The sequence below is a fragment of the Nothoprocta perdicaria genome, unplaced genomic scaffold, assembly GCF_003342845.1.
Source record: "Nothoprocta perdicaria isolate Ctin4 unplaced genomic scaffold, notPer1 scaffold_58, whole genome shotgun sequence".
In the NCBI taxonomy this organism is placed as follows: domain Eukaryota; kingdom Metazoa; phylum Chordata; class Aves; order Tinamiformes; family Tinamidae; genus Nothoprocta; species Nothoprocta perdicaria.
In genome coordinates, this window is record NW_020455843.1 from 3,055,021 (window position 1) to 3,081,346 (window position 26,326).

The following is a 26,326-nucleotide window of genomic DNA, read 5'->3' on the forward strand; positions in this document are numbered from 1 at the left end:
RGCTCCAAGCCGGGCTTTGAATCCGGGAGGCGGGTGGAAAATCTTTGCCGGCAGCTTGTTCTATTTTTGCACCAAGGTGTTAGGAGGAAGAGGTTAGGCTTGTGTCAGAATTGATTGAGGACCCGTAATTAATATGTTTAGCCCTTAATTAATTCTCTAGTTCTTACTTTATTTGTGTACTGTCATGCTTAATTATGTGCCAGGGCATCAGGCAGCGCCCGGCTAATTGCTGTTTTGTTGTTTCGAAAGCTGCAAGTTATTGCTTTGCAGACCTGGGCAAACTGCTTAATTAAGATGCGCCTGCCCATTACTTTGTGATCTGCCAACCCGCAGGAAAAGGGCAGGATTTCACCTTTTACACCCAAAAGGGCAGAAGCTGCTGTGAGGCTCTTGCTCCACTGGCATACATACAAGTAACCAGGGTTCCCCCCTGCTCTTCCTTCATACCCTGAAGGATCTTTTTTTCCAGGGGAAAAGAAAAWGCCATGTTGTGATTTTTAGGTCTTAAAGAAGGGAAAGGAAATGTGGTTTGAAAAGAGGAGTGTGATGATGCCTCGGCCGTGGCGGATCCGTTCGCTCCAGACTGCGCTCCAGCTCCCCGGCTTGAATTCCACTTTTTGGTCCTTGGATGGATCATCAGAGCGCCCAGAAGAAGGATGGGGCTAGCTCAGGATCTGTGGTCCCTGGTTACTATAGTGATAAAAATAAAGTGTTAATGCTTTTTGTTCCTGCCTCGGCTTCCAAAGGCAGCTTCCCAAGTCAGCTCCGCAGCCAGAGAAGGACGTGCAGGATGATCCCGGTGCTTCCTACCTTGCTCTCTGTCCGGACATGGAAGGCAGTACTTGCCTTCCCAAGTGCCTCCCCAAGTGAGAGTGATCTTAATGAGTGATTAATCATCTAGATAAGCACTGCCCAGTGCATCTATTGTGYGTGGGAAGCTGTCACTGGGCCATCAAATGAAGGCAGGGGATGTCACAGTGTCCTTTATCCTGGAGATGTGTGTCATTCAGAAAGAAAAAATACCCCACAAAGGAAGTTTTCCTCCAAATTCTGAAAATCTAATTTCCTCTCATATTATTTCTGTCTTATTTTCCATATCTTGCATTTGAAACCTTCATAAAATCAAATATTACCTCTTATCTGCCATAGCTTCCCCAGGATTTTACTGCAGCAGCAGGAGGCGGCTCCTAGAGTTTGGAATCTAGGGATGGGAATTCGAGGTCTCAGCAACGCAGCCTTCAAAGGGTCTAGCGAGTTGGAGAAGCACCTAGAGCTGCCACGTGAACGTGAGGTCTGGAAACCACRATGAAATCACTATGAGCATCTTGTGCCAGCGCTTCTTGCCTTGACCAGACCACGCATACGACAAAGCCAGTCTCTCCTGGCACACTTTTATCTGCTCAGTCTTGACTGAAAGCTCAAAGGATGGGGAGAGAGAGAAAAAAAAGGAGAAAGAATGGGGGTAAACTTTCTTTAAATGAAATGCCTGTTTTTTTTTCTTTTTTTTTTAATCCTGGATTAACAAGCTGAAGGCCTGGTAACATGGATATTTTGATAGATGGGAAGGGTGGTCCGGCACGCAGGAGATAAGCGAGAGAGACAGAGTGTGCGTGTGTGTGTGTTCCTCTCGCTCGGGAGTGTAAGGAGCATTTGTCACCACAAATCATCTTTGATTGCCTCGAGCTGCGCGCGTATAGGGCTCAGCCACCCACCACCCTCAAAAAATTAGACATTTGTTAGATGACATGAATTGAGATTAATTAGTGAATATTAACCCATCAGACGGCACAGAAGCACATTTTTGGAAGCGCTGGTACTGCAGCAGCAGTGGCTTTGCATTAGTTCTGGCTGGAAAGTTTGCAGCAAAATGTTGGGGGTTTGGATTTTTTTTTTTTTCCTGGAAAATGCCAGTTTGTCAAAAACAAAAATTTTGTGGACATTCAACTTTTCTCTTTAAAATTTCTTGAAGATTGGTATAAAGCATCACAGAGAGTAGCCAGTGGGTCGGTAGTCTGGTCCGCATCCAGATTCCTCTTCCTCATTTATACCTCTTTATAGGAGAAAAAGGGACCCGAGAGCAGAAGGTCCATGGAGATTACTTAAGATAAATTACATGAAATGGGGAGGCCAACAGGCCCCCTGTGTGCACCAAAACATGAGGTTTTGTCCTCAACCCTCTCCTGGCCTCCAGGACTCAGTGAGCAGCAGAGTCACTGACTCCCAATCCGGGGTGTAGATGTGGAAAGTTGTGTGCAGGACCTGGAGGGGGATTGTACAGGGGAAGGATAATCCCGAAGCACAATCCATGAATCCCATGTTGTGCTTTCCCGGGATTACAGCCAGCTTTGGGGCTCCAAAAGAGGGGGCAATGTCACTTCTCCCTCTTCTTGCAAGCCATGAATTCCTGCATACCCATCCCGTGCTCGTGCTCCCCATGCTCATCCTGGAGCAACCCAGCTCACAGAGCAGGGCAGCTCCGAGTATCTGGAAACGCTCATGTTCCTTCTTGCCTCAATACATCTCCTCCCGTGGCAGCAAATTCCTTTGCCAAAGGAATAAAAGGGAATGATCCTGATGTATTATTCTCCTATACACAGTCACAAGTGCCCCTAGGTACAGGGGTGAACCCTTGGCTTTTGGAAACTCCTCGGCAGACCCATGGGAAGGAAACTGCAGGGGTGTCGCAGGGAAGAGCAGCCTGCTGTTTGGCATTGAGCGGGGCCACGCCGCTAATCATCCTGCTTTTCTYGTCCTCAGCTAGTGCCAATATCTGCAACGTTGTCCTGATGAGGCACGCGGAGCTGGAGGAAGGAATTGATGTTTTGGACAATAACGGAAACATTGTCGGATCTTCCAGAATTGCTGCCAAACACGTATGTACCCGCGATGTTCCTTGAGAGCCCTCCACGTAAACATGCACACAGCAGGCCTCAGGGCTCCTCAAATCCCACAGCTGTAGGAATCGATGACTTAGGAGCTAGAAATAGATGACAGTAACTGAGCAGGCAGGGGGAACGATGCAAAATTTACTGCCTGCTCTGTGCCCACTCTTGCAGCTGGGTGTACACGAGCTTGGGGTGTTGCTCTAAGTGTCATTTCTAAGCACCTGATCAAAAGTCATTTATCTCAGCACAACTCTGTTGCCCAAAAGTGCTCAAGCCAAGGCTAGGGAGCTTTTCCTGAAAAAAAAAGGCCATAGCCTCAGAAGAAATTGGGGCTCTGTGCCGGAAGAYGCCTGCGTTGTACAAGCAACCCAATAGCTGCTCATTCTGGACTGAAAGCCCACGGATTTACAGGGAAAGGATCGTCTGCTCCCCTCGTGCATTCCTAGCCTTAGGATTTCTTTGTGGAAACTTGTACGCAGTTCGCGTTGAATCTGAAGCAAAGATAACTTACACCTTTTTCTAAATGAGGAAGACTTCATTTTCAAGTTGAGGAGCTTTTTAACCCTTGCCATGTCAAAATCGCTTTCACAATTGCCATCCAGAGCTTTCTAAGGGTGGCCAGATGTTTTCAGTCTTGTGCTCACACCTGGTTTGTTTTTGCCTGTAACCTTCTACCCGCCACCATCTGCTTGCAATTATTGCGTTTTCTTCCTTTTTACATGGTTTTGTCTCCTGAGCATCATCTGATTGTTTGAGGCACGTTGTTTGCAAGTGGGCTTTCATCTGAAATGTAAAGCATGTACAGAAGCACACGCCCAGGCAGAGGAGTTAATAATATAATGCTTGGCATTTCTCTCGCTCCTTCTGTCCAAGGCTCTTAAGGCACTTCATAGACAGCAATTAATGTACAGATTTGCAGTCTTCTGCAAGAAATGGGAGATCTCTAATATATCTCCATATTGTTGTTTAACGGGGAGCTTAAAACAATCTGTTGAAGGGCTCGAAGACTCTTATTTGAGCCAGTTTGCCTCACGTACATTACTGGCTTCAAGACCCTTCCTCCTCTCTCCGTGCTAATGGTCTAGGAGAATACAGGCAAGGCAAAAAATAAATATTAAAAATGAAGGTGCAGTAAATGTCATTTAGGTGGAGTTCAAGCATCAAATTTGGGACTCTGAGAACTTCCACTCAGCTGCCACCTAATCCTGATGGTTCTTCCCAAACAGGGTAGTACCTGGCAGGTCCTTAGTGTTGTAATCTGCACCTTTCCAGGACATTCTGCCCTTTGGGAAGGTTGAACACTCTCAGGGTGTTCAGCCTTCCCATCCCTGCTGCTCTAGGTCTTGCAGAGGGCATCTCCTCCCAGGCAGGAGATCAGGACCACACAAAGCTCAGCCTGCATGGGGAGATCTTAGCTTGCAGAATATGCCACACAGCTGTTCTGACTTTCATTTCTATCCCCAGGCAGGGGGATAGAAATSAACAATACACAAACGTATTTGTGTAGGAATATGATATTTGAGTACTTTGGATCATGTAGGTGAAGCTCGAGTGCCTCTAAGATGGGGAGCCCTGTGACCAAACCTGGCTCTAATCCACCCGGTGTCACGGCAGCACAAAACCAGGTTGTATACAAATAACTGAGTGCAAAGTTGTAAACGTTTGTTGATATGTTTGTTCACATATGCAACACCAGGAGGACCAGCCAAGCCATCCCTGTGCCCACGTGCTGGCTGCTCGGTGCAGGTGCATCCTGAGCTTCGTTTTAAATGCCTTGGGTCACTTTGTTTTTGCTTTGCAGGCGCTCCTCGAAACGGCCCTGACTAGAGTGGTCCTGCCAATGCCTATACTGGTTCTACCTCCAATTATTATGTCCGTACTGGAAAAGTAAGTGTTGGGTAGTATGAAAGCGGGTGGCTTTTCATGGGGAAGGGAGAAAAGGCACTTAATAAGTGTTACTCATTGGTACTGTTTAGCAGTTGTCTATCAAAGACTTTTTTTTGTTTATTACAATGTTCATTTCTCAGCATCTTTGGCCATTCCTGTAGASTGCTGCAGTGTTATGTTGGTGGTGTTATTTTAAATCATCTCTTGAGACGCTGTAGCAGTTTGAATAACCCTGTTCTATAGGGTCAGCGTGAACCAAAACTCTCCGGATTCAATGGGAAAGTGTTCACAGTTTTTCAGTCCTCCGTTTTGCAAACATTCGAGCTGCCACATGGGGTCAGACTAAAGGTCTCCAGCACGATGCTGTCTTTCTAAACGGGAAGATCAGTGGATAAATAGGGATAAAGGATAAGGATGGAGGCCATCATGCTGCTGGAGTCTTGGGTGGCTCGTGCAAGGCTCCAGCTCTGGGTCCTGCTATTTCACAGCAGCACCAGGAGCTCTCCAGGGTTTGAGATGTGTCACCCARGCTCTGTGCCTGGATCCTCCTGGCCATATCACTGCAGGACGTGTCTGTCGTGAACTTGTCCAGACCCTGTTTGAACCCCCTTGTACTTCACGTAACGTCCTGGGGCTTTGAGCCACACGGATGATTGCGCACAGCGGGGAAAAGAGCTGCCTCTCGTTTGTTCTAAACTTCTCTGACCTTCAAATTGGCAGCTTCCTTCGTCTCACCTGGCGGGGGACTGCAAAGAATCATCTCCTTTCACCTTCTCTATCTCATTCATCAGTACAGGACGTCTGCCTTGGTCTTCTCCTTCCTACTTGTCAACTATATCCCTGTGTCAATCCCAGGGGTGCCTCCATGCTGACCAAAGGGAAGAGTGATGGAGCACTCACCTTCACCAGCTGGGCGGAATTTTGCTTTCCATCACTGTATAAGCCAGGGGCTGTCCTGAGAGATGTCTCTGTGGAGCCCCAGTGTTCCAGGAGAAACGTTCTGGTAGCACTTCTGAAGAGTGGGTAGGACAGGGCAAGGTTATTACCTTGTGTCCAGTTGTCCCATGTCACTGGTTTCTAACAAAGAAGCCAAAGCACTATGAGCATGAGCTCTTCTCCTCCATTTTTGGTCCTCCACGTCAGCTTTTGCCTCTGCACAGAGATTCTGTGAGCTTCTCTTTGGAGTCACTGTTGGCGTCTGGCTGGTGTGTCCTCAGCCCGCGTCCTCGCACCCCACAGACCGGCTCGTGTGGGGCGACCGGCCCTCGCTGGGCCCTGCCTCTCCCCACGAGCCTTGGGAGACGGATCACTGCCCTGAAAGATGGGGCTGCTAAAGGACTTGCTGTCTTTGTCCAGAGAGCGGAGCTGGAAGCACTTTTTAAACAAACTTGTTGATAATGGCTGCTCTGAAGCACTCTGCTGACAAAGTAAATAGCAATTAGGATGATTAGGTATTGACCCTCAGCTTTGCTTGACCTTGTTTGCTCTTGTAAAAATACCCGAGGGCAATTCCCTGTCCCTGGCAGAGGCGTGGAGGGATTTTTTTTGCAAAAGTTGAGTCTCAATTTCAGGATTTATGTTTAAAATACATGTATATACCATATGCACCCCTGTAGCACCCAGGGCCTAGCACTGAGGCCAGCTGATGTGTGTGAGCTCAAGCCTAAGCAGTGAGGAAGGTGGAGAGGTCTGGGTTAGTCCAGCTTTGCAGGCTGAGGATGGAGGGCCGAGCCCTCCCCTGGGGAGTGACCGTCCCTTGCTCTGCTCTGTCCTGCACAGGGCTTGCTCAATGCCACGTGCATGGAGAGCAGCAGCTGTCCTGTTTCCTTGGACCCCAGCACCTCAACAGCATCCCTGCTTTGATCTTGGACACAYGAATCTGGCCTTTATAATCCCATCAAAACTGCTTTGCTGCTACCAGTCTAAAGTCACTAGTCAGTCACCTGTCCCCATGCCAGACATTTAAGAAATGCCACAATTTTGTGATGTTTCCTRCCCCGGAGATCTTTCTTTCAGTCTTTCTGTAGCATTAAGGCCTTTCACCCAAGTGCCTGTGTGTGTCACTGCTTACTCAACACGGCCCCATGTTCCAGGAGAGCTGTGACTTGATGATTAGYTCATCCAAGAAAGATCTGCCCAGAAAATAGACTCTTTTATGCCTRTGATTCAAAGGCTCTATACTATTCTTGTTAACAACACACACATACAGATCTGTACATGCAAAACCACAAAGTTCATAGATTCCAAGTCAGTGAAGGACTGTGTCCAACAGGGAAYGCTGAGGACTCTCGTGGGTCTTTCTAAGCACCAGCAAGCTCAGATGAAGCCACTAGTAAAATTTCTTTGCTCTTGTGCACATGATAACTTTGGTTATAACAGGATGCAGTTTACTCAGTGTAACTGTTCTCCATGCAAGAGTGCTTGAAATTAATTTTATCTGTCAAGCTAACATGGAAATATAAGATGTTGTCCTTGAAAAGTTCTTCTTTTAAGTGATAGAAAGACCTAACTAAGGTTTGCATGAGAACCCTTTTCTTCCTACCTTCCCCAAAAGAGGTTCTGTAGAAGCAAAATATACAGGTACTGCTTTTGCTTGCCTGAATTCCACTTCAGTCTTTGTGCATACTGTTTTATTTTTCACTGAATACTTTTGGGTTCCTGGGAGCCTGTCAAGGATCAACAACAGGCTTAGTAATGGGGTGARCTTTGGCCAAAGAAATAGAGATTATGGTCCAAAAGATGCTCATATGCCCGATATTGCTCTAGGACATGGAACCACCCCTCTGATTTGGAAAGCCTCCCTTTCCATATCTGAGGGTCTCATGGTCCAGGTACAGACCCATAGATCTCTTGCAGTGGTTGCTGAAGGACCCAGATGAAAGTGGATTACGTTTCAGGAGACAGAGGATGCTCAAGAAACCCAAAGCAGAGAGTGCACTCATAAGTCGTCTGGGAGGCAGGAGCCCAAGCAGTTGAAGCAGGAATGTTTTGGGTTGGATCAAAAACAATAAAAAATTAAATCTCCCAGCCAACGTTGCATATATCAATCTTATTTTCCCAGTTTGATTGGGGAGGGGGCTGTGAAAAGTTCAGCTTTTTAAATTTAGTGCAATTTCAGTTAGACTAGGGCTTTTAAAATGAGAGTCATATTGAAGCATGTATTATCAATTTATTTATAGAAATCCTGACAGTGTCTATAAATGAGAAAGATGAGGGTGACAGCTCATTACTTGATGGCTGGAGATCTGGAATAAGGAGTCGCAATCTGGATCCTGCGTTTGAGGCTGTGGTGAAGGAGGAAAGCGGCTCTCCTGCCTCGTGGAGAGGTCCAGGTGTACCGCGGGTGACAGCGCTGACGCTGCGTGGGTGTTGAACCACCTGAGGAACAGGCTGGGTGTCCCAGCAGTGGTTTTCAGCTTCATGGAAAACCTGCTCCGTCGTTTTTGCCTCGCTACTTGAAAAGTTTTATTTTAAGTGGCCAGTTCCCGGTCGCCGTCTTTCCACTTGGATCCAGGTCTTTCCTCTCTCTCAGCCATCTCTCCATCTGCATGTTTTAACTCCCCCAGCTGCCTCTCTCGTCTCTTGTGCCATTTTTTTAATCTCTCTTGGCTTCTCTCATCTCTTTGCCTGCTGTGTATTTTAACTCCCAGGGCCGCCTTCTCTGCTCTCCAAGTAATTCAATGTTACCTCCCACTGCTGAGCTCCGTAGCGTTCCATTCTTTCCCCATGTTTCATGCATTTCCTGCTGCTTGGACGCTCTGTTGAAGCAGCTAACATATAGAATCAATGTTTATTTTGAGACTGCATATGCCATGCGGGGAACACGGTGTCAGTTATTTTGTGCAGATGTATTCTCATTTCAGTTTTATAAATAATATCTATGTTGGCAACTTTAATACGGAAAAATATTGGTTTCACATCATCTCCAAGATGAAGGAAACTCATCTATGGGATGTAGCTGACTTTAGAGCAGACAGTGGAAACTTCATTGCAACCTTTCTACACAGGAGAAGAAGGTGCAGGAACAATTATGTCCATTGGACATATGTCTTGAAACTCATACATTTCATATTATTCAGATACTTGTGCAAATCTTTTTATCTGATCGATATTAATAAAAGAATGAGAAACAGCACAAGTATCTTGCAGAAAGCACCAGTCATCTTCCAAACCTTCTCCGGTCGTTCCTGTCCAGCTTCCTACTTCTTGCAGAGTTGGGGCCCATCATCCAGGTGGACTTGCAGACCATCCAGGCTGTCCAGGTCTTGCACGTGCAAACACAGGTTCCCTGGTAGTCTGAACTCTGTGACGGGAAGAGCCCAAATTCAATGGACTAGGTTCACGTGGTCTGGATAAGGGGTGGACAGACCACCACAGCTCRGTCCACCACTAGTGTCTTCTGTGGGTGCCCTGGTCTAACAGTGGGGACAGGGGAACATAAGCCACAAGCTTTTCATCCATAAGACTTTTCTCCATCTTACAAGGGAGGTAACCTCAGAGGGTCTGAGGTGCAGCAGGCCTGAGGTTGAGCTCCAAGAGCTCATGGATGTCAGGCCAGTTAAGAGCAGGCCACAGAGCCGACTGTGCAAATTATGGGGAGAGAAGGACAGAACTCTTGGCAGGGAACAAGAGCTGCAAAAGCAGCAAGGAGCAGACTGGTTGTGTCCCCAAAAGAGGAGCGTTTCTAGTCATTCTTCATCCCCACATCATCCTGATTTCGAGGCTCGCAGTGCTGCGAGCACCACAGAATGTCAGCATCCTCACACACCAGTTGTCAGGGCTGCTTTCCCTTAAAGCTCATAAAATAATTTCAGAGCTGCTGGGGCACGGCTATATCAGGTTAACAGTGCAATGAGTTACTCTCTCGATGGCCAGTGCTCAGCCCATGGCACGTGGTGGTAGAAGGGAGCTTTCTCCAGCGTAGACCTTCTCTTTCACTGCAAAAAATGCACGTGAAACAGGAGGGCCCCCTGGACCTTGTGTCCGTGCCCTTTTGCCGGGGTTTCCTCCTTGCAGCAGCGTTTGCAGGACGCTCCCTACCCAGGCTCTCCCTCCCCGGAGGCRCCAAGTCGCTCTGTCCGGCTGAGCCCGCGGTGAAGTTTGTTTGAGCTCAACAGCTGACGGCAGCGACACCTTCATTTGTCACGGCTGTTACCAGAGTAAACATTGAAACTGCTCCCTTTAATTATGTCAATCAAGACAAAAAGTACCCGACCCCGCTCCGTGTCTGCATCCGCTGCAGGAAAAGCTGAAGCGAGAGGTGCAACCCTGGGTGCAGGAGGTGCTGGAGGACAGAAGGTCCCTGGCCAAGATGCTGCTCGCCAGAAGAGCTGGTTCTCCTTCAGTGACCCAAATGAGCGAGGAAGGCTTGGAATGACCCCAGGGAGACAGCAGTGGGGCAGCCCCAACGCGGACGATGGTCGCAAGGGGATCTATGGGGCACGTTGCACAATCGGGATTTGGAGCAAGACCCCCGGATAGGACAGCAAGGCCAAACTCGGATATCCGAGGCTTTAGCCTCCAGGGCTTCTCTTACCCCGGCAGCATCCTCGGCGTCTTGCAGTGTATGTATTAGCTTTGAACCTGTTTATACCAAACACTACAGAAACCCCACAGAATCTGTCAGCTGGGAGACTTTGGTTAACTCCTGTCATATTTAGTTTAGCATCTGACACCTCCTCCTAGACAAATACAGCTCTGGTTCGCTGAACCTGATAACTCCTTTTTAGTACAGCGAGTGACTTCCATATGGAATAAATTACAGTACCTCTTGAAAAACGCCAGAGGCAGCTGCCAAATTATGCAAAATTTAAACCACTAATGAACAATGTGATGAAAGTTGAATGAAGGTGTATTTACAAGATCTACAACACAGTGTCTCTGTGGAGCAGATGTACTGTCTGTACAAGTATGCGTGTGGCTGTGTGTATACCTACATACATGCACACTCATGCATATTTAAGCATTACCCTAAAGGTCTAGTTGTTTTAGGTATATCTGTTAACAGGAGATGCTCCCTAAGATCAGTAAGCCAGAAGGTCCTCAACATGTTACTCCCTTATTTCTCTCTGCCAGGCAAATTTCATGACAGCAGATTACAGGGAGAATAAGCACTAGGGGGGTTGAAAGAGAGTAAGGAAGAGATATACAAAGGGAAACTGCTAGAAAAAAATGCATTTTCATGTGCAACTAAAGAGCACTTTATTGTTCGTGTTGGTCCTAGCAAGGATTGGTGGAAAAAGAAAAAAGGCTTCTGAAAACGGAACAGCAGAGCACGCATATTGGTGTCCTCCTGCAGCCTTACAGCGTGAGACCTTGTCTTGGCACAAATCTTTTAAGTCCACATGTCCCGTTTGAAGACCAACTTTTAGTTCACCAGATCTTGGCCAGTTCTGTCCCRTGGACAGGGCGGGTATGAAACTACTTTTGTCGTGTCCAAATAGCTCTGTTTGCCTGCGCAGAGCGACTGCTAAGGTGAGATAATATTCACCTTCTTGTGGGTAAAGCAGTCTGGTTTAGAAGATGCTCGGGGCAAAGCTGTGCTTTCACAAGGATCTAAGGGACTGGCCCTCCACACCCGCGATCTCGCCCCCAGGTAGAGCACCCAGTACAATGCAGTAGCACAATTCGCTCTTGGACAAACAGAAATCTGTTTTGTTGAGTTATGGCTTGCTCTACTACAATACTCTGCAATTAAGCCATTAGGAAGCATCTAATCAGGCATTTCCGTCATGGAAAGGGGTGGTTTTGGGGAAGGGAGAACATTTTTGGTTGTATTTGACAGGTAACAAAATGCAGCATAGAATAATTAACTAAATTTTCTTCCAAAATCTGTGCAGGGATCCTAGGGACCGAGGAAAAGTGACCTCCCAACTGATCATGAGTCATTTATTCTGAGCTACACAAATTTTAGAAGCTGCATCCCAATTAAGACATTACACTACATGTGTTAATTAGTCCCCCTCCCCCTTTAAAATCAAGCCATAGCTCTTCTTAATTAGGACGTTAGCCGCTGTAATTTGAACTGGCCTGAGTCTGGAACGCTCCTGGAAGTCACACCTGGAGGCTGTACCACGGATCATTTTAAATTGGTGTGGTTTTTACTTGGGTGATTATAAGGTCCCCAACAGGGCAGTAATTAAAGAGGGTGCAGCTTCCAAATTAAAGTGTCAGGGCGATATAAGCAGTGATGTCTTGCTTCTAAACTGTACTCCAGGGAGGCTAGAAGGATGCTGGTCCTGTGATTTCTCTCAGCAAGGGCTCTAATGGATCATGACATTTTAAGCATAAGGATAAATCAGTCTCAACAATTGCCCCTCTGCCTACCAGGCACTGGCTGCCACAGCTCATGGGCTGGCAAATCCTGAACATCTCGTGTACAGAAGAGCAGGTGGCGAATGCAGTTAGAGTTTGGAGTAAGGAGTTAAGCTATTGGTGGGATTAAATTTGTGGATGTTGCTTTCCTGGTTCTCCTTGTCCACCCCTCCTTGAGATGAAGATGAAGATGAAGACAATCATCCATGGCTGGGCAAGAGGGAAGAGTTGGGGCGCTCGCGCTCAGCCCGCAGCAGCTAACGAGTTCCACACATCAGCTGCGCTGTTATAATCCAGGAGGTGCTTGCTTGGAGCCTGCAGGAGATGTGAAGCAGATGGGGGCTGAGATAATCTGTTATCTTGCCTTTCCGGCAGGCTCGGGCTGCGCGGGGAGGTGGGCCTCCAAAATAACGTGTGTGTGAAAGCACTTGGGTTCAGAGCCCGGCATCATCCCCTGATGTGGATGGATTGCTTCCCTCCCTTTGGTTGGGAACCTGGTGAATGACACACATTGGATTAGAAACATGTTTTGAAACCCAATGATGGGAACCATAATGTTGTTGAGTGTCACCTGATCATTCCTAGGCCTTTCCTTCTCCCCAGGAGAGCTCCTCCGGTGTTATCCCATTGGGAAGGCACTAAGCAGCAGGTTCTTGCCTGTGGTTGATGGCAGGACCCCTCCAGGCATCAGTATCTTCTGGGCACTGTTGGTCAGGCCAAGGAGTGGAGAGACACGCTGGGACTAAGGCTGGAGATGGTAGCCCAGCCAGCCCAGATGGATCGTCCATCTGCATTGCTAAAACCTGCTGAATACCTGGCCAAAACCTATTATCATTCTCAGTTCTCAGTTGATTCAGATTGGTGGKAAAAGAAAAACAAACGGTGCCTTTTTGGTGAGAATAACTCCCAAACAAAACGCTCAAGGATTCTRTTTTTCTCCCTAAAGCTTCCAGTTCACACTCATTTGCAAACTGTCTGAGGTCCCGTCTCCTGTAACATACTTAAAATACCAGCTTCTATCAGCTGAATGTTGTCCATGTCATTCAGTGTTAATTGCATCATTAGGGTCACTTAATGGGTCATTATCAGAACTTGACCTTGCAGATATCTTTAAGCGGTTGCTGTTAACACATCTTAAACTCATAAATATCCCCTGGGGACAACTCGTGTTAAAACGGCCKTATCACCCACTCTAAAAGATGTTTGATTTTTAACAAATTAAGATATTGTCAAGTTTACTACTTTATGATGCCATTAACTAAGTGAAATGCCCTTTTCAGCACCATTCTGTTCCACAAATGATGAAGTCCTGGGGAAGTATGAAGCTTCACTTCCTTCTGCTCACTCAGCATCATCTCCAAAGCCTCAATACAGGCAACACCTGCAGCCATATCCACATCACCTTGTGTAGTGTTTACACCAGAGTGAGACTGGTTTGAAGCGGAGAAAGGGAGTGGGAAGCGATCCTGTTTTAATCYGGGAGAACTGAGCACTAAAGTTGCCCATGGCTGTGTAACACCATAGTGTGGGGTGGAAAACCATAGTGTGCTGTATGCAGGACTGCCCTGGGGCTGGATCGTGCTCGTCTACTTGTGAACTCACAGAGATGATCCTTGGAGAAGGATCCGAGATGACACACRCAGAAAAGGCAGAAGAGTGTGATCCTTAGTTATTCATGATCTATAAAATGACAAGCTAGAGTTGTAGATCAGGGTGAAGATCTGGTCTCCACGCAGGTTTTAACACCATTTGGAGTGTTGGAGGGCAGCAGGTCTGAGCAAATGGCTGTTTGGGTGGCGGCATGGGTTAACGTGGTCTATGGAGGGGCTTAACCCAGCCTTTTCTTTGCAGAACGTCCCTGCTGAGGTCCCGTCCCCGGATGATTCTCCCGGTCCAAAGCCTCGTGTGCCTCGCRGCCTTTGGCCTGGCCCTCCCCTTGGCCATCAGCCTCTTCCCGCAGATGTCCGAGGTCAGTACACAGGATATCTCATCACTGCTTATCAATGCTTGTTTTGCTCTCCTAGCAGCAGAGACCCTCTGCAGTAGCTCTGAGGAGGTAAGATCATAGGAACTCTTTGCCTTTGGACAAATCCCTCTCTAAGAGTCAAGGGAAATTCATGCTGCTCCTCCTTGGCCATACACAGGTTGTGTTGGCTCAGAAACGCAAAGGGAGAGGGCACATGGGACATATTGGGTGTTTGACATGTGAGAAACGTGCCCACAGCAGAAATCGACCCTTCTGTTGCATGTTTCCTTCCTRCTGGGCTCCGTCTTTCATGGATAAAGTCCCTTGCTGTCTCCTTCATTTGAAAAAGTGCAGATTRGCTGAGGAAAGGGTGATTATGGTAGGCCCTGCTTCTTAATGCTTGCTAGCATGGCGTAGATTAATATCACATGGCTTTTCCACAACTTTAGCTAGTCCTTGGGTCGTATGGGGTGTTATACCCATCTAGTGAACACGAATGGACTGAGCAGAAACATCTTGGTTCCACCACAGACATATTTTAAAGACACAAGGGAGGGGTCCACATGATCCTCCTCCCTTCTGTTGCATCCCGTGTTGTCCCCCAGAAGTGCTCTCTCCTGTATGGAGGAAGTTTAGGGTGTAAGGTAGTGTATTTACAGCACCAGGGATGTTCCATAAACAAGAGATTTTGATAAATGTATGAGGATAATGTTGTGCCTGCCTGGTCTCCAATCAGGAAAGGGTCTCAGCTGCCAGTGTGGGCAGCTGCTTCCTCTTCTGGTGATGCGCAGGTCACGCGTGTTGAGATCACAAGTCAAGCAATGTCTGTGTTTCTAAGGACCTTTGCTGTGAGATTCAAACTGGGCTCTTCCCGACCTTAAAACGGAGCTGCATCTCCCAGGACATGGCTGAGCTCCTGCTCTCCAAGGACGGAGCAGTTTCCATRGTGTCATCATAGTCTGTCCATCCAGCAAACAGCGATAACTGGCATATCCATTATGAGCAGTTCTGCTTTCCAGGCGTTTCTTTGAGGGCTTTGACCTTTCCATCTTCTAGTCTGTCTCCCCRAAGACACAGCCTAGGGAACAGGGGATGTTGGGGCTCAGTGTTCTCAGCTGCATTGCTGGTGCTTCAAAATGATATTTGCTCCAGGTCTGAGTGATTTCCAGGGGAAATCCCCGCAATTCTGCACCAAGCAGATTCTGCATCTCAGAGACACTAAAAAGCAGGAAGGTAGGATGAGAATTGGGCAATGGAACTGTTAAAGTGAAAGGGAACAAGCAGAATGGCTAATTAAATCATTTATACTGTAGTTAGTCRAACACATTGTTAAAGTGTAATCCTTTTTAAGTCATTAATTTCAGTCATTCGGTGTTCAGAGGTCTGCAGATTGCAAATAAGGGAGGATCACTATTATGAAGTGTTAAAAATGATGTCAAACAGGGCAAAGGACTTCMATGTCCTTCTTTCTGTTTGCACTAGAGCGGTTGATCAGAAATTGGTWTCACAGTCTTTGCTGTGTTATTCCACTGGTTAATTCCTCTTTTCTTTTCTTTTTTTTTTTCCCTAGCCAGGAAATCTTGTTGCACACTTGTCTGCTAGACTGAAAAAACGTGTTAAGAATTTGCTGTTGTCCTTCTAGTTGTTTACAGGCTGAGATAAAATTGTCCCTTAATCTTCTCTTTAGGAAGCTGAATATATCTCAATCTTGGAGGCTCTTGCTAAAACACGCTTTCTGGAGCTTTAATGATTCACACGGCCCTTCCTTAAACTCTTACTAATTAGTCAACATCCCTTTGGGGTCACTTACATGAGAACCAGAAGCAGCATTCCAATAGGAAGCTGTGTGCGAGTCCTAGTTGCAGGGGCAAAGTGATTTACCTACTCCTACGTGAGTTCAGACATCCACAGAGCTTGTTAGTCGTTTTGGCGTGAGCTCCTGCCTTGGCTCATGGTCAGTAATTATTTGCTGTGTCCTCAAATTCTGCTTAGAGTGTTTGGCCATGAAGAACAAGGGAGCATTTCCAAGTCCAGCATCCATTCAAGGTATATGCCCAGGGTATGGCCAAAGGAAGGAAGGATCCATCATCCCTTTTACAAGGGTTGCAACATGCACTACCAAAAAGCAGCCAGGGCCTTTCCTGACAGATCTCCTTTTTAAAAAATCAGGATAATGGGACTATGGGATTTATGAGCAAGTTTGTTTACCCGAAAGATTGCCACTGTTCCCCAAAAAGGGTGCCCCATGCTGTAAGTATGGACTTTGCTTCCAGAAGCAGCTTTATGTTTGACCATAGTATGATGCACATTGACTTCCTTTCCGCAGATCGTGGTGTGATCCACGTGTCCCTGTAGCAGTGACCTGTGGTCTTATCAAACTTTTAACAGAAATCTCTGTATTTATTCTTCCTTGTCATTGGCAACACACATTTGATGATAGTGTTGGCCAAACCAAACCATTCAACATAGCAGGAAACTTGCCCTGCTGTTGCTTTTTGAAATTTAGTGCATTTAGAGCATTTTAATATTTTCTGTAGGTTCATGTAGCATCACTCCACACCTGAGTCTGTGAATTATTGCCTGCCTTGCCATTAGTGAAAACTAATGATTTGAAAGCAAAATTTGAGGCATTATGAGCAAGAAATAACTGAACAAAAATATCTATTCAATGTCTTAGGTTCTCTAGCTGTATAATGAAATTCACGAGGTCTTTCTGCCTGTTTTGGTATAGTCTGAGCTTCATGGGTGAAAGATATGCTATAATATGTACTGTTTGATATTGCTGCTTGAGAAATGGTGATGGTGCTAACAAACACCTGCGTGAATGCTAGCCGTCTCTGACACAAGGGAAGATGAAGGTCTATCTTCCTTCAGAGAATATTGCAGGCAGCAAGCAATCCTGAAACCATGCGGAATCACTTGGAAGTGACCTTCTGCGAGCAGATGAAATGTTATCTGCAGTGTAAACATGAATCAGCGCTGATTAGTAGATCAAACAGAATGATGTGCTCTCTGCCCACGCGTCGTGTCAATGACGAGAAACCGCTACAGCCGGTGGCACAGCTCATTAACTAACGGGGTCTCAGCTCTGGTCAACTGGAGTTATCTCCACTCGCACAACTGGACCTCTTGAAACCAAGCAATTAGGTTCTCTAAAGCCCTATCTGGTCAATTTTCAAGTCACATTTGCATTCATTGTAGATGTGTGTAGGTATAAAGGTGTTCAACCCATTTTGCAGGATCTCATTGAGATCTCCTCAGTGATCGCTACTTTGGGGCCATGCAAGCAAGAAGAGTAAGTGATTTATCTGAAACAAATTCTTTAGAGGCATTTCTTCACTGTCTTGGATAGGAAATCTGATTTTCATTGCAAAGAGCATCTGTCAATGATCGTGTGACTTTTTGATCGCTCATGATGATCCATGAATGTGTCAGACACCTAAGATAATAGACCTTGCTGAATGTCTGGAAATAGACCCTATTCCAAGTGCTCTTCTTCTCTCTCCATATGTAAATATAGGTATGTATGTATGCATGCATGGGCTTTTTTTCATAACTACAGTCATTGAAGCATCTATGAACATAACACTACTGAGACGATGCTGTTGTAATGAGCTCTACCCAGGGAGTAGATTATTAACAACAAGAATGTGATAGGCGTGTTCTGCTCCAAAACTATGATAATGGTCTGAAGAGCAACCCTTTAAGGAATTGTAAATGAGCCAAATTATGCCCTTAATCACACTTTCACAGTCCTTTTTTCTTTAGTCAGAGAGCAAATGCAAAAGCTGATGTGTTATTAAGCTCTGGTTTTAGCATTGGAGCTTGTCTGGCCTCCTTTGATCCACTCTCCTAACAGGGGTTCTGAGCATGCTTCAAACTTGCAATTAATTTTCAGTTAGAATTAAAGCCTCGTGATAGATTTAATAAAATGGAAAATGTCCCAGAGAATTGCAGCCACCAAATTACACGCCACCAAAGTTCTCCTTCTCTGTCTTGCCAATATGCCTACCTAGATACCTACTTCTCACTTACCTGAAAAAAAAAAAAGAAAAGGAAAGGTGTGCTTTGACATATATCTGAAGGTTAGTGGGACACGTCCCCCCTAATACCAGTGGAAAAATGGGTCAGCCTTGACGTATGTGTGAACTTTGTGCCTAAATGCTGCCATGGCCCAAAGCCTACAAGGCGCTCCTCACACAGCTTGGAGAGACGAGGAGAAGGAGAACCCCAGGAGTGAGTCAGAGGCAGGAATTGGCTCCCTGGGACTCCCATGTTTGGTTGTGGGTGACCTGGCAATGTGGGCACTGGCAGCCCCTCTTGGCTCGCTGCTTCTCACAGTTGGGGAACAGCCTCAGACCAACATGGTCCTGTTGTTGCTTATGTGATATCCTGGCATGGAAGCCCCATTTGAACTGCTGGTGGGCTGATGCAACTCAAGAGCCAATGGTTTCACCATTCTCTCTACTGTCTTTGATTCTGCTTACACATCACTAACTATACATCAATATACATCAGGCTTAGCTGCTTCATAGTCAGTGGAATTGTAGCTGTTTTAAGGCAGCATAAGAGAAGTTATAACCCAGCTCTGACTGTGCGCAGAAACATCCCTAATGGACTAAATGAAAATCGTGGAGCTGAATCTTCCCATGCTGGGAAACATAATGCATCCAGACCTTCTCTTGGTTTGGTAGTCAGTCAAAGTAAGACCTCATATTTTTCTTGATTTGGCACAGATGGAATCCACTTTACTGTCTACAAGTGTTATTCAAAATTACAGCTTGTTTCTAGGTGTTATGTTTTAGAAGAAGATAGCCTTAAAAAATGAAAACCTAGTGTCAGTTATAAAGACATGGGTCCCTGACTCTGAGCAGGCTCCGTATACTGAGAAACACACTTTTCATCCCAGTAGAGTGTTAACTCTAACTATTAGAGTGTTAACTGTAATATCTAAATACATAAATACACGTCAAATAATTCACTACTGTTAAGTAAATGCATCTAGTTAATGCATTTAGCCCACAACCTAAAACTGCCTCCCAAGCCCCCCAGGGAATCTCTTTTCTAGCCGCCTATCCTACAGCATCCCCACTGACAACTCCTACTCAGCTATGCACTGCCAATAGAAACAGCTGTGACAGTTCCAAACTGAAAATGGGACTTGTGTAAATTAAATTCAGTGTAGCAGCAAAAGAAATAACCATGGGGTTGCTCCACTGATTTTCCACTCTTTGGTCCCGGCGCCTCCAGCGCCTTCGTTTTGCAGCATCAAAGAGGATGCGTGCTGCAAACCCCCAGGAACGTGCTCATCCCACACCTTGTGTGATGAATGGGGCTGATGATAGAGGAGGATAAACCCAGGTGAGAAATGGAGCTGGAGCATCTGTGGCAGGACCTGATGGCAGAGAAACGTTTGCATCAGCTCTGTTAATACACATGCCCTCAGCCCAGGTTAAGCCTAAAGAGCCTGCRTATCTGGTTAGGGCAAAACAGACCATCTTCTGGAACTAGGCTGATTTCAGCTGAAAGCCTTTTCTTAAAAATAATCTTCCTTTCGGATCTCCAGGACAAGGGGAATAAACAGCCTAAAATCCAAGGCTGAGCTATTGTTTTCCAATCTGTTTTAGCCTTCATCTTGTTGGCAGGCTGCTTTAGAAAAGCAAAAGGTTAATGAGCCAATGTGCAGTGGGATTATTGCAGTAAAGATGACAGTGAACCAGTAATTACTAATTAGATGCAGTTTAACAGGAGGAACAAGTGAAATCTCCTCTTCACCAACTGTCAATAATTAGCAGATTTGGTGAGGTTGAAATGTGTCCACAGTTAAAAGGCTGATTTTTTAATGAAATGGCACTTGACAAAAGAGCTGTATGGAGGTCACAGCCATAGCCCTCGAGACGCTTCCCTATACCATACTTAGGAGGGAAATCAGATGCAAGACAGCAGGGGGTCCCCATGAAACCATTTCTCCCTTGGGATTGCATTGCACGGGGGGAGGGGAGCCGGAGGGATTCTCTGCAGTAATTTTGTCCAACTTGGATGAGAAGCAAAGGAAAGGATTTGCCAGCTGCCACAGGGAAAAATGTTTGAGAAGTGAGAAGTTCTGTGGTATTTCTTCGCTTCTGTGTCTGAAGAATGGTTCCTTGAGAATCTGGTAACCTACGTGTACTGCCCAAAGTCTACCCCTGGCCGTGGAGATTGATCCTCGAAAGAACTGCTCTTAAGAAAGAAGGTCCTAAAGGAGTTGTGAATGGCTGGATCTTAGTTGTGTGTGTCTCCAAGACAGTGAAGAGGACTGTGGCTACAGCCATGCTCCAAAGCTTTGGTTTCCTGCAAACACATAGACTTAGACACTTCATCATTGACTTCTGAGGCACCAAGAAGTTCCTCTGAGATTTCTCTCCTAGAATTTCCTAGAGACTTAAGAGAATTTCCCCTCTGGATGTAAGCAGGAGCTGGCAACTAACTGGCGACATAAAGATAAAGACTATTTGCCATGTGAGCTTAAAATATGTAGTTGACCTGTGCGAGCCCACTTAAGTTGCATGTAGCTCTTTTTACTTGAGTAGAAGCCCACCAGGATTTATATGATACTGAATGATTGAACGCTGGTGTGGTTCACGTYGGACTAGAGAGAACTGGGATACTTGGAAGTGTGTTGAGCTCTGATCTGTGATTTGGAGGAAGGTAGCACAAAACAAGGTTTGTGCCTGGCATTTTTGTTAAACGTGGACTCATAAGAGGTTTCAGGGCAAATATTTGTGAATATTTGAGGGCAAATTTTTGTTAAGGGCTACACAACGTCCTGCACTTGGAAGGAGAAAGCGATGGGTAAGGAGGTGATGCTGAGGGAGTAGCAGGATGACACACAGGGTTGAAAAAGTTGCACCAAAGTCAAATGTAAGTTGCTAGTTCATCCTTAGGAAGAAATAGTAGCCCTTGGAGATCGTAGTCTAAGTCTGGAGACCGTAGAGGATGTCTGYATCCTCTCCAGGTCAGTTTTGGTTCCTGCCAACCGCCACTTCCCAGCTTATTCCTGCATGCGTGGGAGTAGCACTTCCAGGAACTGCTCCTGTGAGCAACGTGAATAAAGCCACTTTCTTCACTGGGAGAAGGTTGTTTAGCCATATGGATGCAAGCTGGGCTGTGCCAGTTGTCCCCAGGGCCTGAGAATGGATGGGGGTTCATATTATTTAATACAGAGTCAGTCTTATATGGCCCTTGGCAATAGAGTATTGGCAAGTGTTCAAGAAGTTGTGACACACTAATTATGATCTAATTCTTCTCTAGCTTAATTGATTCATGACCCATAGGGATTGTCTGAGTTGATTTTTGACATCAAAGGACCTTAGTCTTAATCTTGTGTTACCRAAGAGTCGTGTCATCCTGCCTGGACCTTCTCTAAGCAGTGGAAAGCAAGGATCTCTGCAGCCTTCATGTTTGATAGCTCCATTAAGTCTCAGTGGCTCCAGGCTGAACAGGCAGTTTGTGAGAAAGGTTATGGTCCCCGTTGACGTCAAACACAAGAAAGTTTTGCCGTTTGTTTCTCTTCTGCCTCCCATCCATCCCTGTTCCCAGCCTTCTCCGATGGAGAGCATCACTTGTTTCCAGTGCTGTAGACCCCCATAACAAGCCTAATTTCTAGTTCCTTGCAGCTGTGTTGCTCAGGAGACTGCCGGCACGGAGAAGTCTTTTTCTTGCACCAGAAAAATGAAGGGTTTCCTATGTCAACTCAGTCCTGAACAGGCTGGGCTTGGAAGATCTCAGGCACTGATCCTTTGTGGGAGCAAATGTCTCCTTTTCCAAGGAAAGTGAGAAGCTGTCCTGCTAGATCCTATCCACGATGATTGCAGGAGATATTTTCCAAAGACCACTTGGCGAGGGCTGTAAAATGAGTTAGCGCTTCTTCAGAGATCGTGAGCAAATATTTGCATCGTGACACTTGTCTCCACCTGGTTTAGTAGGGTAAGGTTTGGGTTGAGAAGAGATGCTCTGCACCTTGGGGAAGGCATGGCCSCAGTGCAGAGGAAGAGGAAGGATGATGTCTTCAGGGCCATCAGCTCCACCTCTGGCCTTTGAAAGCCCGTAGGAAGCTTCGTGGCGCTTAGATTTACAGCCGCCCGGCCTGTTTGCACCTCACAGGTAATTATTAGGCTCGGTGGCATCCCGCGCCTGGGAAGGTCACGAGTGAGCAGCGCTGTGATTGATTTGGAGACGGCGTCTTTGTTCTCCCCTTGCCTGTCCGCGAGGCTTTGATTTGCGCCGGGGCTGCGGTTTGAAGTCTGCGCCTTTGTCTCAGCAGCCCAGGTAGAGTCCGGGGGAGTTAAAGGTGCTGCGAATCTCTCAGGAGCTGACCCTAAAATTGTAACCTGGACCAGCCAGGCTTATTCGGAGTGCAAAGCGATGGCTTGAAGCAAGCGCTTATTTGTGGTCATTCGACGTGGGTGTGGGAGAAAGGACCCTCTTGTAGTGCCCAGGGGCTTCGGCAGCAGTGTCAGACAGGGATCTGGTTTCATGTTTATATCTCTGTCCCTGGGATACAGGTTCAAGTATGTAAACTATCTCTCCTGCAAGCACAGGCTCCTGCAGGTGTGTGGGTGCTAGTGGGCATAAAAAAACATTCCTGACACCAGCTCTTTTGAGGAGTCTTCACCTCCTGATGGCTATAAGCCATTAAGAGTCAAAAGAAAGAGCTGACATCCGACAACTCCGGATAAACAGCTAAACATTAACCCTTAAAGGGGCTCAAAAAACATACTTAAAAGGCACTTTGTGGAAAGAAGCCATTTTTTTTTCTTTTGCAGGCGTGCTAATTGCTGTCTTTCTTCGGGACACCTTTCAGCAGCACCTACTATAAACAGAGCGGCTCCTCCTGAAGCACTTCCCCCAGGGATGCCAACCCTCCATCCATTGCACTGGGTCTCAGTCCTGCTCTTTGGCTCTGTTCAGTCCACAGAGCCTCCTGCAGCTCTTCAGTTTCACTCACTTCTTCTCAACCTGAAAGCTGAGACCTTTCTTTCCTTGCCATCCGCCAGCCTTCCTTGAGTTCCCCTTTGTGGTCTAGGAGCACCCTTTCTGTTGGGTGCACCTGGGTTCTTCTCCGGCTCTTCCCTGGCTGTTGYCTGGCTCCCTTGCCACACAGAGCAAGTCCTTTGGTAAAATTTTCTTGTATAAATCCTTCTCTGCTTCTTCAGAGATGGTTGGTTTAGCTCATCTGAAGTCACTGTTCCTCCAGGTACTCCAAGGGAGACGTTGGGGATATGAACAAAACAAGAAGGCCTGTTGTCCAGACTCGCCTGCTCTAATTATACTTTGTTATTGTAGAAAATGCCTTATTAACCACATTTCCCCAGCAAAAGTGTTTATAATTCTCTCTAATTGCTTCTTAAATCATTTAGATCTAGCAGCTGGTTTCTGATGAGTGTGTGGGCCCTTCAGGACAAGGGAATGGGAAGAAGACTTGGGATCTTGAGGAACTTGTTGGCTTCGTTAAAGCAACCAAGATGTTCCTAAAATCCTGTAATATCCATCACACTGTTCCTGCCTAATAACTAGAGAATTGCAAGGTTCAGCATTCCTACCAAATAGCAACAAAATTTCTCTTTCTCTTGAGGGATTCATATKAAAATGGACCTAATTGATCACTTTCATCAAAAGGGAAATTTGCCTACATCAAAATTGTGGTGAGACAATTCCCTTTTCCTTCTCCCAGCAGAGACTTTTTGCATTTCTTGAAAACCCTGCTCTTTCATTTACCTTTAGGGAAGATTTTTGTCACACGGCTTCAGGTTTGTCCAGCAGCGCGTTCTTGCGACACCGTTTTTATGTCCCAGAAATCCTTATGGCAGAGACTTGCCCAGCCCAACGCTGCAGGACAGTCCCCTCTGGGGCTCAGCGGGATTGTCCACAACAACTTAGGGCAGGAAGAGAAGATCATGTTGCGGTGAGTTAAAGGCCTCTTGTACTCTGATCCTGATGTGTTTTTGGCAGGATGAAGCCATTTGGATTGATGAGGGAATGTCTTCCAGTTGCTTTCATGTATGACAAAAGTTAAAGATTTACATTTCACATAGAGCTCAACACTCCTGAGATCAGGCCCTTCTTTTCCTGTTCCTGTATGTAGGTGAAGTTGCCTCTTTCAGCTGTCGATATTTGAAAGTGGAGGATGTTGTTTCTTCCAAAGAGGGAAGACAACTCTATTTACTGATGCCTTACRTTCCAGAAAGGAACCAGGGAGTTGCAGAGCCCCTGAACTCTGCAAATTTGAGGGTTTCTCAGAAGGATATTTCAGGTGGGCTGATGACTTTTCCATCCATCAGTTGGCTTGAATATCCTCCAACTAAGTCTACAAAGTGACTTCTTCATGATGCGGTGGAAGCAGCCTCCTTTTGTCCTGAATGCCTTGCGTGATTTCAGGGGAATGACCTCTTGTGAGGTAGAGTTCTTCACCCTGGCCACCAGCTGACCTGAGGTGAGAGCGCATGTGGGTCTGCTGCCATAGCAGCCTGAGAGATGCAGACCGTTCAGGACCTGGATGGGAGCAGAAATTCATTTAGTTTACCTCTTGAGCCTTGCCTTCTCTACATGAGCAGAACTTCTYCTCCAGAATTTGGGAGTTTAGGAGRTATATTTCTAGAAAGAACTGGAAATGTCTCTTTATTTTTTCCTTACAGAATAAGAAACTGGTCTCTTTTCATCTTGCTTTTTTTTAAAATAAGTATGGTTTTGTGGTTCACATATCTTCAGTGCTTGGGGTTGCTGTTGGCATCACTCTTGCTCCACAAAAGATTCACAAACCACTGTTTTGCAAGGGAGATGGTTTCATCTGGGGGAGTGACCTTGCCATGCACTCAGAAATCTGGAAGGCTTGAGCAGGTCCTGCTTCGTGGCTCAATGATCCGTGTGCTCCCAGGGCGCAGCTCATCTCCTGGGCACAGCCTTCCTCCATCCAGAGGCTGAAAGTTAAAGCTTGTGCCTTGTTGAGAGGCTGCTACAGGACGGGGAAGGGACGCAAGGGRCCGAGCGCAGGAGTGAACGGTGTCTGTGAGCTGCTGTATCCCCAGGACAGGCAGGGACACGCCGAGCGGCTGACGCTTCTCGCAGCCTTCGGTGCCTGCGGTCATGGGTTATCTTCCCACTTTCTGGGGCTTGACGTTGTCCTCATCCGTCATTTCTACAGCACCRGAAACAAAGGTAGTGCTGGCCAGAGGGATCTCCCCGCCATATCAATAGCTCTGTGCTCCAGCCCGCCTGGGCAGGACCCCAAAACGTCGTGTTTTCCACTCAAATCCCTCACGATGGAAACATTTTCTTGCTGTAGAAGCAGCACCTAATATTTTTCTTTACAGGAGCTGCAACGCACTGATTTGCGACTCCGTGCRTAGGCAGCTGTGTTCCCACCAGGCCAGGGAGCAGAAGTTAACACCTGCCRCCTTGATGAAGCTGCTGTCCCGTGCTGACCCCATAAATCCTGCAGCCTCCCCCGTCCTGCTTCGGGGCACAGCCCAGGCTCYGGTTAAGGTGAGGGCAGATGCTCCTCGAGCCTTGCAGCTGCATCGGAGGCAGTTGGGCATCCCTGGCCCAACATCTGAGGAGCACGAGGAATTTTCCTGCTCCTCTCTATACATAAACCAAGTTGCTGCTGACAATCTGCATTTCAGGCTCTGTTAAAGCAGTTCGCAGGGGACACTGCCGAGGTGTCAGCAGATGTGAGAGGGTGCAAAGAGCTTGTGGCACTAACGCCCTCGCTGACACGCTGTGGTATCTGGCAGATACCATAGCAGGGTGATGAGAGTTGCCACGTGTAGACCCTTTCCAGCCTCGTCTGAGGAGAGCCTCTGTTTCCTGCCCTGTCCCACGGGCAGATGGAGGGGGATGTTGGTGGTCAGCACACTCATAGCAGGAACCAGGCAGAAAGAATAAAAAACACCCTTCTTAAATGGAAAACCCTCAAGAGCTCGGATGGGCAAATATTTCAGTTATCCTCCTGGTGCTAACATTTATTTTCTCAAGGAGGGGAGAGAAAATGAAGATTAAATGAATTTCAAGGGATGGCACTTTTTAATGCCAGTTGCAGAGATGCCCGATCTGAGGTTAAATGCACCCAAATCAGCTAGTCAGAAGCTGGTCAGAAGCTGCTACTGGTGTCATGACTAGATCAGAGGCTGCAGCACCTCTATCTGCCCCATTTCTTGGGCAGGTTTTGAAGCCTGCACTGGATGTTGCCTCTTCCAAGGCCACTTAGGAGACCCTGCACTAGCTGGTTTCAAGTGAC

General features: G+C 46.7%; 1 protein-coding gene across 1 annotated transcript in view; it reads left to right on the plus strand.

The window, feature by feature from the left end:
* SFXN5 (sideroflexin 5) overlaps positions 1 to 26,326 on the plus strand; it is a 90,916-nt gene that overhangs the window by 59,470 nt on the left and 5,120 nt on the right. Inside the window, exons 11-13 of the mRNA XM_026048902.1 lie at positions 2,758 to 2,873; positions 4,687 to 4,772; positions 13,938 to 14,055. Coding sequence (XP_025904687.1) covers positions 2,758 to 2,873; positions 4,687 to 4,772; positions 13,938 to 14,055 — 320 coding nt within the window. The remainder of the gene's footprint in view (positions 1 to 2,757; positions 2,874 to 4,686; positions 4,773 to 13,937; positions 14,056 to 26,326) is intronic.